Genomic DNA, 15,394 nt, shown 5'->3' with positions numbered 1-15,394 from the left:
TGGGCTTGCTTATGGGAGATGTTCTTGATGCTCAGTTGCTGTGGGGGTGGGTGCTGGGCTCACTGTGAACACACTGCTCCCTGGACAGGTGGCCTCAGCTGTGTGAGTAAACTACTTCAGCCTGAGCCTGAGTGAGGGGGTCTGCCTGGCCCTTCCTGCTTGAGTTCTTGTCCTGACTCCACTCAAGTCTGTGACCTGCAAGAGTAAGCCAAAGAAATCCTTCCCTTCTCTAAACTGCTTCTGGTCAGCGTGTTTTATCACGGCAACAGACAGGAAACTAGAACAACAACAACCCAAAAATCACTAAGCTGTAGTCATTAAAAGAGTAAGTATATCTATCATATGCAAACAAAATCTGAAGTTTTCTTCCTTTAAACTCACTTATAGGAGAAAGATAAAAAAAATATGCAAAACAATTTGAGAAATTTAAAAGTCACTCCTCTGATCTGGTATTGCCTAAATTATTAGCTAAATCTCCGGCTATTTAGACACTGATGTAGAATTTTGCCTGGGAGCCTGGACTTCGATTAGACTTTATAACTGATTAACAGAAAATGGCAGCCCAATTGTTTCCTAACCTCCAAGGAGAGAAGGCAAACACTGAGGGAAGCCACAGATCACAGGCAGTGTGTGCACTGCATTAAAGAGTTGCTTCCAAAAGTGCCTGCTAAGGATGAGTCAGCATTTGTGGGGAGGGGAATAGGGAGGACACTGTACTTAAGCCCAACCCAGGCTTTATTTTCTTTGCAATGTTCTATCCTCTCTCCCCTTTCTTCTGTGCTACTCTTCCCTCCTTCCCTCTCCTCCTCCCTTCTGTGCTCTCCCTCTCCCTCATCCTCCCATTTCCCTTTTCTCTCCCTCCCAGGCTGTCCTTGAATCCATCATCCAACCCCTCAACTTTCCAGAGTGTCCAGAGTGCTCAGATTAGAGATTTGTGCCCTTACAAGACCTTGATCTTCTTATACACAAAGCAAGAGAACCAACCTTCCTTCCTTCCTTCCTCCCTCCCTTCCTTCCTCCCTTCCTTCCTTCCTTCCTTCCTTCCTTCCTTCCTTCCTCCCTCCCTCCCTTCCTCCCTCCCTCCCTCCCTCCCTCCCTCCCTCCCTCCCTTCCTCCCTCCCTCCCTTCCTTCCTTCCTCCCTTCTTTCCTTCCTTCCTACCCTTTTCTCTCTTTACATCTTTCTTTCCTTTGCTTCTGTTTTCTAATGGTGATGGGAATTGAACTCATACCCTCACATTGCTTGGCAAACAGGAGTGTACCCCACTTAGCTACATCCCAAGACCGGATCACCCATAGAATGTTTACAGCCCTGTGCAACCAGGAGTCCCCCTGGCTCCAAGCATGCCTGTCACAGTAGGTGTGAAAAAATCAGACAGGATCTACTTGAGGGTTTCTTTCAGATGACATGAAAGACATGTGACCTGAAGACCTTCAAAAGTCTTGAATTCAAAACTCAAAAATACATTAGTACTTTCCAGAGCAACTGTACATCCTAAGTCATAAAGTGATGCTTGTGTCTTTCTCTCTGGTAAAAGCCAGAGGGCAAGTGATCAGAGTTTGAAGCCACTTAGATCCTGCCACACACTCTTTCACAGCTGCTCTCAGCATCCCTTTAAAGCTGTCCATACTTTCTTAGCTGCGAACCATGTGACTACAAGACCTTGCAAGCTAGAACCTCTGAGGTTTGTTGGCTCACCTCTGGCTTAGAGTCCAAGGAATAAGCATGTCACAGAGCTGGTTGAGAGGGCTTTGACCTGGACCTGTCCCTTGAGTCAAACCTTCACCTCTCTTAGAAACCAAATGTTTCTAAGGTTCATTTAAAGATTCTGTGACTGCCACCAGATCACCAAACTAACTGTATTTTCTCCTGGTGCCTAGCAAAAACCCTGAATTTATTCAGCTTCAAGTACACACATCCTCATACTCTGAGCCTGGCATTCTCTTGTCTACCACTGTGTCAGGTGACCCTCTTCCCAATGAGAGGCAGCCTAGGCCAAATACAGGAGGGGGTGCAGCCCAAAAGAACCACATCTGCAAGTGAAGAGAGAATGCAGCCAGAAGGCATCAGTCACCCACCTGAGTCAGCTTTCCCTTCTTCTTACAGTTGATCCCTCCAATGAAGATCATGTTGGGCATGATTGGCCTGGGATATTCGAACACAAAATCGTACCGTAACAGCCACAGAGAATTCTGGTGTAAGGAAGGTAGGGACACATCTCTCTTGAGGAGGTCTGTGACAATGATTTCATACTTTGAATACAGACAATAATATAGGTAGTTTTCCAAGATGTTAACAATGAAGTTGGCCAGCCGTTGGGGAAATGTCATGTGGTCTGAGAATTTGGTGTAGAATCTGGGCACATAGGACACAGGGCTTGGGCTTTGACCAAGCATGTGTTCCAGAGAGCATGGGAAACCTCTGAAGAGGTAGACAGAGGGCAGGTTGAGATACTCAGCCAGGATCACACCACAGGGCATGGCTGGGTCTGTGAACAGAGCATCAAACTTGTTCTCCCTGAGGAAGCTGAGGGTGGCAGAGTCCTTCAGGAGGCTCTGGCAGTTGGAAAAGAACATCTCCAATGTAAGCATGCTGTTCCTGTACTCTCTTAGAGGACCCATCAGGGGGGCACCAGGAACAAACTGGTTGCGTCCAAAGGTGCGAAAACGGGTCTGTAGTTCTTCTAGGCTGTAGGGAACTGAGAAAATTTTCCTCCTGTAGTATTTGGATTCTCCCAAAAGCAAATTGACTTCTGGCACTAGGACCACAATGTCATGTCCTCGTTCACTGAGATGCTCCACTATCTCCTTCATGCTAAGCCAGTGGCTTCCATCCTGGGGGACCACCAGCAGCTTGTCACCTAGAACTGAGGCCCAAAGCACTAGGAAGAGAAACCCTGCAGGAAGTGTCTGAGCAGCAGGAAGAAGGCAAGCCATCCTAGGGAAGGGAAGGCAACAATGAGTACCCCTGAGGCTGCAGGGCTCTCAGCTACCCTACTTACAAACTCAGCACCGACCTCAGGACTCCCTGCCTTCCTCTCCCTTATTCTAAAGCATGTCCTGTAATATGAAGGGATCTAAATTAATACTTAACCATATTCAGCAGGTGGCTGACTCTGTGTAGCCTATCAGCCTTTATTCGAGATTCTAGTTTTCTTATCTTTTTCTCCATTAATGGGCCAATCCCCCCAATAGACTTTTCCTACTGTTTAAAGAAAACCTGGAGGAGGCAGAACTAGGCCTTTAGTGGTTAGTGAAGAAATGGCTCTCTGTCAATGCACTGACACTTTCCTGCCAACTTTGTTCACAACAAGGGGGAAGCACTAACTTACCAGAGGACATATTTGATGTTTAAAGCAACACAGAGCCCTCTCCTCATAATTCCTAAATTTCACTGTCTTCTGTGTCTTTGGGCCTATGTGGCTGTATCTATAAAGGATGCCACACTTATAGGGTGGGACCCATCCTAAGGATCTCATCTTCACTAAGTTCATTTGCAATGACTGTGCAACCAAGCCTAATTTCATAGGTGCTGGACTTTGACTCCAGTGTAGTTTCTCGGGACACACATGTTAGGCCTTAACCCCAACCCACATCCGCACACAGTACAAACCTCAGAGTGCAGTTATGTCCTGCCTTCTATTTGGAGAAACTGAGTGCAGTTATGGCCAGCCATCTATTTTCGAAAAACTGAGGTTGCTGCCTAAGCAAAGGACAGTAGTTGTAACCCCTGGAGCTTTGAAAGAAACTAAAATTATCCACCTCTGCTTAACTGTTCACAAACTCTTGGTCTTTGAATTTCTTCACAGTCATCAAATGGTTAAAAATGATGGCAAGTTTAGTTTTTAAAACTTAATGGAGAACCAGGGATGAACTTTGGTCAGTAGAACACTTTCTTAGTCAGTAACCTTTGCACTCTGGGAGGGAGAGGCAGAAGGATCAGACGTTCAAGGTCATCCTAGCTACATAGTGAGTTTGAGAACAGCCTGGATTTCATGGGTGTTTGCCTCGAAAAAAGAAGCAGGCCTGAAGAGATGGCTCAGCAGGTAAGAACACTGACAAGTCCTCCAGAGTACCAAAGTTCAAATCCCAGCCCCCTCACAGCAGCTAACAGCTATGTGTAAACCAGATTCCAAAGGCTATGCTACTGTCTTCTTACCTCAGTGGACATATTCACAACACACATATTCTCATATAGACAAACACCCATACACATAAGACTGAAATCAATAATATGTCAAAACAAAGTTTTAAAAGACAACCTAAGTGGATTTTACTTGTAGTTCTAGAATCAGGCACCGCCTCACATAGAGTGAGTGTGTAGTGAGCCAACTAGGAGAGAGTCTAAGTCTAATATACAAGGCCTTCAGAGACCTTCACAATGCTCCTGTGGGCTAAAGAAGTCAAAGGGACTATTTTAAAAATCAAAGTTGACATACCCAACAAAGTTGACATATTCAAGAGAAGAATAAACCCATTTTGTTAACATACAACAGGTTGGGAGGATAGAAAACTGTCTAAAAGTTGCTTTGCTTGATGTTTTTCTCCAGTCCATTAACTGGTTGGCCTCCTAGGGAACAGCTGGAAATCCCTAATTTGCATTACAGTTTGTTCTGTTGCAATGCCACATAGCCTGAACTTTCCAGAAATTCCACAGCACCCTTGGAGGAAGATGTGCTCAGAAAAGCAAGTGACCATTTTGGTATTGCTAGCAGAAAACTGTGTTCATGTTCTAAAATGGGCTCCAAATGCCACTGGGCTCCAAGAATTTATTTTGAATCTCCTTGTTTGATATCAAATAAACTTTCCCACCTATGGCCCAAGCCTTTCTTATTGATGCATAGCATTGCTCTCTCTGAAATGACAGAACTCTGGAGAGTGAGAGCGACCTGGAGCACATATGATAAGCATGTTCCAGGGAAGGCAGAGCTCAGGGCTGATGTGAGCAGAGGGCTGCAGCTTTCAAGCCCTCCCTTTGGTGGTTTAAATGAAAATGGCCCCTGTGGGCTAATAGGAAGTAGCACTATTTAAAAAGTTAGGAGGCATGGCCTTGGAGTAGATGTGGCCTTGTTGGAGGAAAGGTGTCACTGGTGGTGGCCTTTGAGGTTTCAGGGGCTCCAGCCAAGGCCCAATGTGTCTCCCCCTCCCTGCTGCCTGCCAATCCAGATGTAGAATTCCTGGCTTTTTCTCCAGTACCATGTCTGCCTGCCTGATGCCATGCTTCCCACCCCCCCACCCCCCGACCATAATGGACTAAAGCTCTCAAATGTAAGCCAGCCCCAATTGCCTGTTTTCCTTTCTACAAGTTGCTGTGGTCATGGTGTCTCTTTATAGCCATAGAATCCCTAAGAAGCTCCCCCTAGATGATATGCATAATAAATACGATGTCAGCTCTGATCACCTGCTTCCTTTAAAGTGCTGCTAGTGTCCCATCCGTGACACCTTCCCTAGTGAGCCCATGGTCCAGCAGCCCAGAATGTGGCCCTGGGCCTCCTTCCCTTCCTTGCTATCCTCACCTTCTGTATATTTATGCCTCTCTCCCAACTACCAGTAGCATGTGCAGGTGTGGCCAATCAGTGTTCTAATGTCCCACCCTACCACACCCAGTGTTCCTCTCTATTGAGTCTGCAGCATGCAGATCAGTGTCCAGCATACAGGAGGTTCCGAGTACCAGATTGTATGTGAGTGAACTTGCATTGGGACTGCCTGTCCATTTTATCCTTGTGCCTCATTTTCAATGAAATAGTAAAAGGTCACTCCAGGAAAGACAAGCACAGAACCAGCTCCCTTTTGAGGGAGGAGCTGGTTGCTGACCCTTCCACATGTGTATAAGGGAAAAACCAACGACCCTTTCCTTCTGCACACTTTCACTCACACAGCTCTTGTGTTACCAGGCATGTATGAGTCAAGTCAACCACTTAGCAGAGTTGGCTACAGACCAGAGGCTCTTTTACTCAGCCTCAGAGCAGCTCTGCTCAAACCACTCAGAGAACTAAATCACTCAGTCAGAGGTTCATTATAGCAGCAGCACCCATAGTGCAACAAGACAGCAGTGGAGAAATGCCAAGAGCTTGGGGGAGAGACATGGCCGCTCTGTGTTCTTGGTGCAACCTATCCTCCACACCTTCAGCAACCTGGCAGCTCCCCAACCCAATCCCTCTGTGCTTTCATAGGGGCCGCATCATGAAATACAGGGGATGGGCTGATTGATTAAATTACCGTTGATCAGTAATCAACCCTAACTTCAATCCCTTTCTCTGCCCTTCCCTCTAATCTCAAAGCTGGTTCCAGACCCCATCCTTACAAACTTTCCAAAAGTTGCCCCTTAAGCATAAGCTTTAAGAAAACAGTACAACAGCTTATCACAAACAAACAGCACAGGTTTCCCTCCCACCCCTCATGAAATCAACAGGCATTTGGGAAGCTCTGCACAGGAAGACAAAAGCCCTTATCTTTCAAATTCTGTATTACTCTCTCACCACACATAATCTGTTACTTGCCTGTCAGATAGTAAGGTTAGAGACCTGTGCCTCTAGGTAGCACGTGATGAGGGCCCTTGAGCAAGAGTAAGAAATCTGGAAGTCGGTTTCCAGTCAGCCACCATCAGCCAGCATCTGAATTCTGGGTTTCCTAACCACCACCAAAGAGGGAGGGTTACATTTGTTCTGTTTGTTAATCACTGCTGAGGGCGGGCCAGGGAGTTATGGATGTTGAAATCAGGCTGCCCAGGGAGAAGTTGTTCTTTGCATCAAAAAACTGGCTCACCTAGACCTTGTCACATATATGCACATTTGAGCCTACATGCCAGGGCTTGCCTTAATCTTGGCACCACAGTGAGCTGAGACTCAGGAAAGCAAGACTGAAGGGGCCACCCCAAAAGGCAAGCAGGAACATAGCCAAGATGAAAGTTCTTTCTTTAAGGCTTAAATAGACTCCACTCAGTCCAAGCTGGAGTGGAGCATCAGCAGTGTGGGGATAGGGTGTTGATGTTTATTTATTTTTTAGTTTGTTTACTTTTAGTTGATTCTTTGTGGGTTTCATATTGTGCTCCCCAGTCCCACTCATCAACCATCCCCGTCATATCTGCCATTTGCCTTTAACACATGAACAAGCAGGCAAAACAAAAACAAAAAGCATAGAAAATATCTCATGGTAGAAGCTGTAATGCTGTCACAGTGTATCCCAGAGTATGTCTCTCTGTCCACACATCTTCACTTGTAAATGTTCATTGCACTGAGGCACTGGTCCAGTTTGAGATCTCTGGCTTCTGGGACATCATCAGGGTTTTTGACTCAGAATGAAAAGAGACAAGAGAGGATGCTGCCAACCTGGCTCACAGCAATGAGAAACCACTCCTCAGAGGCTCACAAAGGAAGCACACTGTACCTATGTCCTTGCTGAGCAGCTGAGCAAAAGATTTCTGGAGAATGTATTTAAGCAAGCTGGCATGGATTGGGGGAAGCAAGAGGAAATGTAGCCTCGGATTCTTTATGACAGACACACAATTTACCGAGGTCAGGGCCCTTCCTAGGAAAACCATCAGGTTCACCTGGGTACTGACAGGGGTAGGCTCATTATTTCCAGCAAGTCCATGGGGTCATAGGTTGAAATTAGGAAGAGGGCAGGAGAGGACAGCAAGGTTCTGTCAGAGCATCACCAGAGGGTGCCTTGCAAGCTTTGTTCATGAGATTTGACTCTACTGCTTCTTAGACTGGTGTGTGTGTGTGTGTGTGTGTGTGTGTGTGTGTGTGTGCGCGCACACACACACACAGAGAGAGGGGTGTGCAGGTGTCAGGAGTGTTTCTGTACCGGGCACCAGAAAAGGGAATGTGGCATGCCTGGCACTTCTATGTTTTATCCCTAAAGAACTGCTGCAGGAGACTCAGTCCAGTCAAGGGCGAGGATACAGGCTCAGGGTGTCTTGCATTACATTTTTCCTACCTATACAGGGGAAGGTCAGCTTTAACCTAGGGATTTCTGAAGAACAACAAATGGGGCTTGGGGCACACACCAGTGGAATGAAGGCATAGATCTTGGGATAGAACCACCCTGTATGGGTAATAATGCCGCTCCCCAAATTGAATGAAGAACAGCTAGCATCTGGAGTAGGAAGGAGGTCTGAAAGTTGACAGGGGACAGTTTCATTCCAGAAGCTGAGGGCTATCTGGAAAGGTCAGCCATGAAGAGTAATTCCCTTCTCAAGAACTCACCCTTCCAGATCCTTCAGATACCTAAGCCCAGGAATTAGAGGCCCAGGACCTACAAGATGACAGAAGACCTACAGAACAATTTCAGACTTAAAAAATCTGAATACAGAACACAAAAAAGGCAAAACCAAATCCATGAATTTCCCTGGTTTTGTTTCTGCTGCTGTGGTAAAATACTCTGATAAACAGAAGCTTATCGGACACAGGCTTATTTTACTTGCAAGTCCAGATTCTAGTCCATCCTTATGGAGAAGGTAAGATGGCAGAACCTGAAACAGCAGACAGAAGATCATCAAGCAAGGGCAGAGAAAAATAAACGTGTGCATGATTAGGACTTAGCTAGCTTTCTCTAATCATATGCTGTCCAGGGACCCAAAGCAGGGAATGATGCTTCTCGCTCTCAAGTGGGATCTACATCAATTGCAGCAAGCAGAACCATCTGCTACGGATGGACACTGCCATAGGCCAACCCAAAGTAGATAATCCAGGTGAGTCTGGGTTGTATCAAGTTGGTGATGAAACCAACAGTTCTTTTAATGTTTAAACAAACATGAGTATAATTATAGGCACATAAAGATATACTCAACTCAAGTCATCAAGTTACTTAAACAATCCATGCAAATTTAGAACCTGAGTTTGGACCCCCAATGTTTACAAGAAACTTGAAACGTAGGGAGTGTGAGCAGCCCCAGTGAGTGTAGTGCCTGGTGAATGAGTATTTTGACATGAGCATGACCTGTTTAGGTTTCTGAGAATTATCCATGATAAATTGGCAAAGTCATTATCCACATTGGTGAGCTAGGAAGCAGAGAACCTTGAGTAATCCCAGCATTGTTGTGCTGTGTGCCTGTCCTGTCTTCTTTCTCTCATCACCACCCCTAGTCAGGCATTTGGTACCCAAGCGAATCAGGAAGCAGCATCCTGGCACCACAGCATGGACTTGCAATCCCAGCTCTGGGGAGGCAGAGAAAGAAAGAGTCCTGGTGCTCACCGGCTAGCCAGTCTAGATGGGTTGATAAGTACAGTTACAGTGAGAGAGAGATGGTGACTGAAGAAAGTAACACGGAGTACAATGTGATGTCGTCTTTCATGCTTATACACGCATACACACACATACATGCACACTCACTCACAAGCCTGAGCACACATACATGCACACTCACTTATTCACAAGCATGAGCATACATGCACACTCACACACACACTCACCAGTATGAATATATATAGATACACACACATGCGCACACAGGTATGAGAGAGAGAGAGAGACAGTGACAAAGACAGAAGTAGAAACACAGACACAAATAGATGGATAGATGGATCAATGAATTGATAGACCGAAGGAAGGAAAGGTGGATAGAGTAGAGAGGGATGGTAAGTAGAACTTGTGTCCCTTGTGTTACTGGAATATGGGACAGGGGATGCACTTGCCATCATCTCATGGTTTCCCCACTGGGCCCCTTGTTATTGGTTCTCTCTGTGCTCATACTTCTGTTTCTTCATTAGTCAACAAACTTCTGCCTGGCTAAAGCTACCTCCATTCAGTGGTCGCATCCCTAACACTGAGCCAGGCACACAGAAGGTTTTCATGGATGGCTGCTGAACGAAAGACTCTCTGACAAAACCCAGTGCCCTATCAGTCTGTAACATCATCAAAACTAACTCACACATGCTGAGGGATTACATTCAGAGGATCTAAGTCAACACTTTCCCATGCTGAAAAAAACAACCTTGTGGGGAACATTCCAAAAAAGACAGAGGCAAGATGTTTCTCAAGGGTGCTGACTACACAGATGGCAGCCAGCCGACTGCAGAGGGTACACAAGTGGCCTTCAAACTTAAGACTGGAAGTTTGGAGCTTCTGTTGCTGTGCCTATGACCACTGGCCTCCCAACTCCAGAGCTACCAAGGCCCCAAATTGCCCACAATGACATGAATCAACAGTGGTGGGAATCAGTACTAAATTCTACTAAAACTCACTGCAAAAATGAAAAGGACTGGACTGGCTATTTCCTATTAAATCAATTTTTTATATAATAATGTCTTTCCATACATACTAAAGTATGTAATAGCATCTCTAAATAATATTAGTCTGAATAAATTCAGGAAGATTTTGTTAAAGGAAGCACTCAAGAAAATTTGCTTTAAAGGGGGCCAGATTCAGAAAACATAACCTGTACACAGTGTGTACTTATGCACATGTGCATGCATGTACACCACACACACACACACACACACACACACACACACACACACAGCTATGCACCCATCCACATGCATATATGCACACACACACACACACACACACACACACACACACATATATACAATTATACACAAACTTTCTCCCCAGGAAATGTTTCCTTCCTATCAGACACAAGATCTGGGCTACAACTCCTGTTCTTCAGCAACATAAAACTCATGGGATTTTCCAAGACAAATAACCTTCCCACCTGAAACAGGGATGAAGGAATGCATACATCCAGAAGTCACTCAATGAATATTTACCTTAGTACATATGCTATGCACATGCTCTTACTCAAAGGGCTGTCTGTGTATCCTAACATCCCTTGTGACATTGTCTTTCTTCATATTTATCCATAAATAACCTTAAACATACAAAAGACCTTTACCACATATAAATCCTTTAGGAGATACATAAAACCATATATATACATATATGTATATATAAAATATATATATATATTTACATAACCCTAATCTATATTACCACACTTCATTACAGATTTTATAGGTATGTAGATATAAAATCATATACAGCTTTAATATCTGTAAACATTAGAGTGATGCAATGAGCTACTCTAATATCACTATTGTTCAGTTTCTGGTTCCACCCTGGGAAAGAGGGCAAGGGTGCACGCATGGCCTGGTTTGTGCTTGGCAGTTTACTGATTGGGAATAAAGGGGAGAAAAATATCTCTGAGCTAGCTGACTCATGCTCCTAAGGTCCTGCCATCTGCTACTCCCTTGCGTGACTTCCCCAAGAACAGATAGACGCACCTCATGCTTTACAATTTACTTAAATTGTGCAATCCCTGTGTGCCCATTGCCCTTAGAGACCAGAAGAAGGGCATCAGACCCTCTAGGACTGTGGCTGCAGAAGATGAGCCTCTGTGTGTGTAGAGAATTGCACCAGATCCTCTAGAACTGCACTTACCCCTGAGCCTTCCCGCTGCCCCCATTCCTCACTTTGACACAGATAAATCTGTAGGCTCTACTTTGTAGAAGGAACATTATTTCACTTTGTCAAAGAAGTTTCTTTGCACATGAAAATATGCCAATTTGTGAGAAAATGTGGCTCAGTTACAAGGTCTGCTGGACCTTAGAAGTGGCCAGAACCACAGTCAGCAAAGCACAACCCATCCCTAACCAAGCTATGCACTGAGATAAGACACCAGAGATTAGGTAGGATGCACTCGCCAAGAATGTTACCCTCAAAACTCCATTCAGTGGACTCATGAATAGGGAAAGTAATGTTCTCCTGTAACTTTCCTTGTCAATGACAATCTTCAATTTGTGGTCCAGATCCTCCTGAGTGTGAGACAATGACTAAGACTTTACCATCGAATTCAGAGATTGCACCAGGTGCCAACTCACCTCTGGCATGACCCCCACCACTCATGCCCTCTGTGGCTGAGTTTCTCTGCATGGTAAACCAGTGATAGTCATCTATGGGCACCAGCATCAGCCTGCCTGCCTGGGCAAAGCCAGAGACCAGCAGCAGACACATAAATACACACACAAAGAAAGGGAGGCTACAAACCCTGCAGACCAGGAGCTATGGGAGAAGCACAGCCCTAGGCAATCCAGCCTTGGGTCTTTGCTGCTCTGATTCATCCTGGAAGATCAAACCTTCCCTTGTGGAGGGCATGGACTCACAAGCCATCAGGGCATTCTCGCAGACAGTGGGTACCGATAAGGGAAATAAGAAATGAGCAGTTCTCATTGGGATACCTACTTATATGTTTACATATAAGAAAAGCTTAAACTGTTAACACTGGATGGAGATGGGCAATGTGCCATAGGGCAATTTACAAACCATTGTGAAGAAATGTGTGAGACACCAAGGATTCCAAAAACAGCAGAAAGTAAATTAACAAACAAACAAACAAACAAACACCTTTGCATTTCTAAAACTGGTCTCAAAGTAAAGTGGGAACAAGCCTCTTCAGACAACCAGACCCTTTGCTGACAAAGGATGGGCTGCCTCTGCTTCCAAGGCACTGGGCAGGGGAGATAATTAGCACAGATGTTTTCCCTTCCCAACACCATGCACGGGCTTGCCACAGACAGTGAAAACTCTTCTGGGATGGGTACATCCACATCACAGCCTCTGCCCGTTGTGGAAGAGGAGCTACAAAGGTGGTAACAGTCAGAACACCAAGAAGTCTGTGGTGAACCGGTCTCTGCATAAATGAAACCAGAACAATGGCACTAACAATGGCTATGCCAATGTGGAAGGGGGAAATTTTCTCAGGGTCTTACCCCTAGGCAAAGAACTACAGGCTACTGGGAGAGTTGGCCTCTCCTAGGCACGAGTCCTTTATTGACTGTCCAATACCAAGTGTTCAGCCCTGATACCAAATACACACAAACAACAAAAACAGACTCAGCAGCCTATACCTGCACTTTTGTGAAACAAACACACATATGTAACAATAATTATCAAAGGAGAAGAGGCTATCAGATTGAGAGTGGGAAAACACAGGTAGGGTTGGAGAGAAGATAGTAGGGGAGTCATGATGTAATTCTATTCTGTTTGAAAATGTAAAAAAAAAGTGAACATAAAATATAATCACCATTACAGGAATTTAAACACCCACACAGCATAAGTGATGAAACCATTCAGATATTTGAGATTTAGAGAAAGCCAATCATGGTGAAATCTAAAATATTTTAAGAAAAATTTACCATTCACAGCAAAAGGGAAAATTAACTAATTTAGACTCCTACAAATAAAAACCATGCAGATCAAAAGAAAACAGCCAGAAAAGAATCAACAAGGAACAAACAAACAAAAAGCCCTAAAAATCATGCAGCACATACATGAAAGTCTGAGTGTTACTATCCCCAAATGAGACAGAGTCGTTGCTAACTTTGGTTAAAGATGTGAGTGAAATTTCCCATGGAGGAAATGCAAATGGCCCAGCTGGCTAAGGAAACAGATGTCAGAGACTGAAGCAGCTCCACAGAAAGAGGGAGAGGACAGGAATAAGCTAAGTGACCCTTCATTTCTTACTGTGTCTCTTACTCTTTTGTCAAAAGCAATGCAGGCTGGTGATTATAAATGAGATTATAAATGGTGGCGCATGCCTTTAATCCCAGCACACGGGATAAAAGCACAGAGGCAGGCGAATTTCTGAGTTGGAGGCCAGCCTGGTCTACAAAGTGAGCTCCAGGACAGCCAGGGCTATACAGAGAAACCCTGTCTCTAAAAACCAAAAAAAATAAAAAAATAAATAAATAAATAAATAAATAAGAATGTCAACGGTACACACATCCATAAGCAAGATTTATCAGCTGTACAAACGCACAGTTAAGTGTGAATGGTTAAAAGTAATCCATCAAAAGAACTGAAAAAGAAGAACATACATGCCAAACCACAGTCCAGCAAGGAATAACTTCATCATCCAAAGTCTACCTCATCATGTGCTAAAGGGAAGATGGTGTACCTTGGAAAGTGGCTTTCCCTGGTGGCAGTTGATTCCACCAATGTAGATCACATTGGGCATCACAGGTCTGGGGAACTCCAAGACAAAGTCTGTGCGTAACAACCAAATGGACACTGGGCTGAAGAGGTCTGTCATAGTCACTGGGGTCTGGAGAACTTCAGAGGCAATATCTGCAGCACTTTTGAAAAACTTATGACAAAATGCACGCTCCCCCATGTAGGCCAAAAGGTTCCGAGTTCTTTCCTTGAAAGTCATGGTGTCTGTGAATTTTAAGAGCATTCTGGGGATATAAGAAGGAGGACTGGGGCACTGGGCAGCATCTTCAAGATAATGACAAAATATTCCTCTGCTGAAGACCACGGATGGGAGAGAAAAGTACTTGGCTACAGTTAAGCCGCACACATCGAAAGGATCCAGAAACACAGCATCAAAAGAAGTCTGCTTCAAGTATTCCACTAACTTCTTGTCGTTAAACAAACTCCTACAGTGTGAAAACAGTAATTCGAAGAAACCTTTGGCTGGAGAATCAAGCAGAGGAAGTATTCCTCCCTCCTGCTGACTTTTCCATTGTGCATCAATAAAAATCTTGAACTCCCGGTTTAAATCCTCCTGCGTATGAGAAACTGCATATGTTTTCACTACAAAATTCAATGGTTTCGTCAGCTGCCAACTCACCTCCGGAACAACCACTACGACCTCATGGCCTTTGTGAAGGAGTTTCTCCACAACCGTCTGCATCGTAAACCAGTGGCTCCCATCCATGGGCACCACCAGCAGCCTGCCTGCCTGGGCCAAGCCAGAGGCCAGCAGCAGGCACACACAGAGAGGAAGGGAGGCTGGAAAGTCTGCAGGAGCCATGGCAGAAGTGCAGCCTAAGGCAATCCAGCTGCTGAGACTCAGCACTGAAGAGGAAGTGTGAGCCAGAGAGAAATCTACGCAGGAGGGTGTGTGCTCACAGCCGTTTAGGAGAATGATTTACTGAGGAGAACAGTAAAAAATGAGCAAGCATGATTAAGGAACATGCTTGTTTCCTGAGGAGAAGACCTTCTGACCCTTTTTGGGGGGTAGAATCACACAATGTGAGCTTAGAAATAGTTATGAGGAAATACACTAAACCCTAAGGAGTCCAAATGCTTATACAAAAGGAAGCAAGTTTCAAAGCAGCTTACATTTCTAGGATTGATCTCAAAGCAAAATCTGAACACATTTTTAGGTGACCTGACTGACTCTGTTTCAAAGAGATATTCTGCCTCTGCTTCCAAGGCAAAAGGGGAAGTTCTAGAGCCTGTCCTCCCAAGAGACAGAGAATCAACTCTGCCAGAGAGCAGGGCTGCTGTCTCTGTGCACACAGTGGGATTCTTGTTCCATTTTCAAACACTTTCATGTGCCTTGCTGACGCTAGGCTGACAACCATCTTCACAGACCAATCCAGGGACGGGAAGGAAGGTGACATCAACCTCCTTACAAAATCCCCTCTGAGTCACTGGAAGCCATAG

The 15,394-nt window shown here is 44.9% G+C and overlaps 5 protein-coding genes across 5 annotated transcripts in view; all 5 read right to left on the bottom strand.

The window, feature by feature from the left end:
• The window catches only part of Ugt1a6b (UDP glucuronosyltransferase 1 family, polypeptide A6B), a 115,742-nt gene extending 109,122 nt beyond the window's left edge, over positions 1 to 6,620 (bottom strand). The window contains exons 1-2 of the mRNA NM_201410.3: positions 6,499 to 6,620; positions 2,078 to 2,936 (exon numbers count right to left, since the gene is read on the bottom strand). Of these exons, the coding sequence (NP_958812.3) occupies positions 2,078 to 2,935 (858 nt within the window). The 5' untranslated portion in view covers position 2,936; positions 6,499 to 6,620. The remainder of the gene's footprint in view (positions 1 to 2,077; positions 2,937 to 6,498) is intronic.
• Positions 1 to 14,876, bottom strand: part of Ugt1a7c (UDP glucuronosyltransferase 1 family, polypeptide A7C) — a 125,002-nt gene extending 110,126 nt beyond the window's left edge. The window contains exon 1 of the mRNA NM_201642.4: positions 13,899 to 14,876. Within this exon, the coding sequence (NP_964004.1) occupies positions 13,899 to 14,756 (858 nt within the window). The 5' untranslated portion in view covers positions 14,757 to 14,876. The remainder of the gene's footprint in view (positions 1 to 13,898) is intronic.
• Positions 1 to 15,394, bottom strand: part of Ugt1a10 (UDP glycosyltransferase 1 family, polypeptide A10) — a 164,592-nt gene that overhangs the window by 110,126 nt on the left and 39,072 nt on the right. The window lies entirely within an intron of this gene.
• The window catches only part of Ugt1a9 (UDP glucuronosyltransferase 1 family, polypeptide A9), a 149,224-nt gene that overhangs the window by 110,126 nt on the left and 23,704 nt on the right, over positions 1 to 15,394 (bottom strand). The window lies entirely within an intron of this gene.
• Positions 1 to 15,394, bottom strand: part of Ugt1a8 (UDP glucuronosyltransferase 1 family, polypeptide A8) — a 131,171-nt gene that overhangs the window by 109,122 nt on the left and 6,655 nt on the right. The window lies entirely within an intron of this gene.

Source organism: Mus musculus, chromosome 1 (assembly GCF_000001635.26).
Source record: "Mus musculus strain C57BL/6J chromosome 1, GRCm38.p6 C57BL/6J".
Lineage (NCBI taxonomy): Eukaryota > Metazoa > Chordata > Mammalia > Rodentia > Muridae > Mus > Mus musculus.
This window is presented reverse-complemented; position numbering and strand designations above follow the sequence as displayed.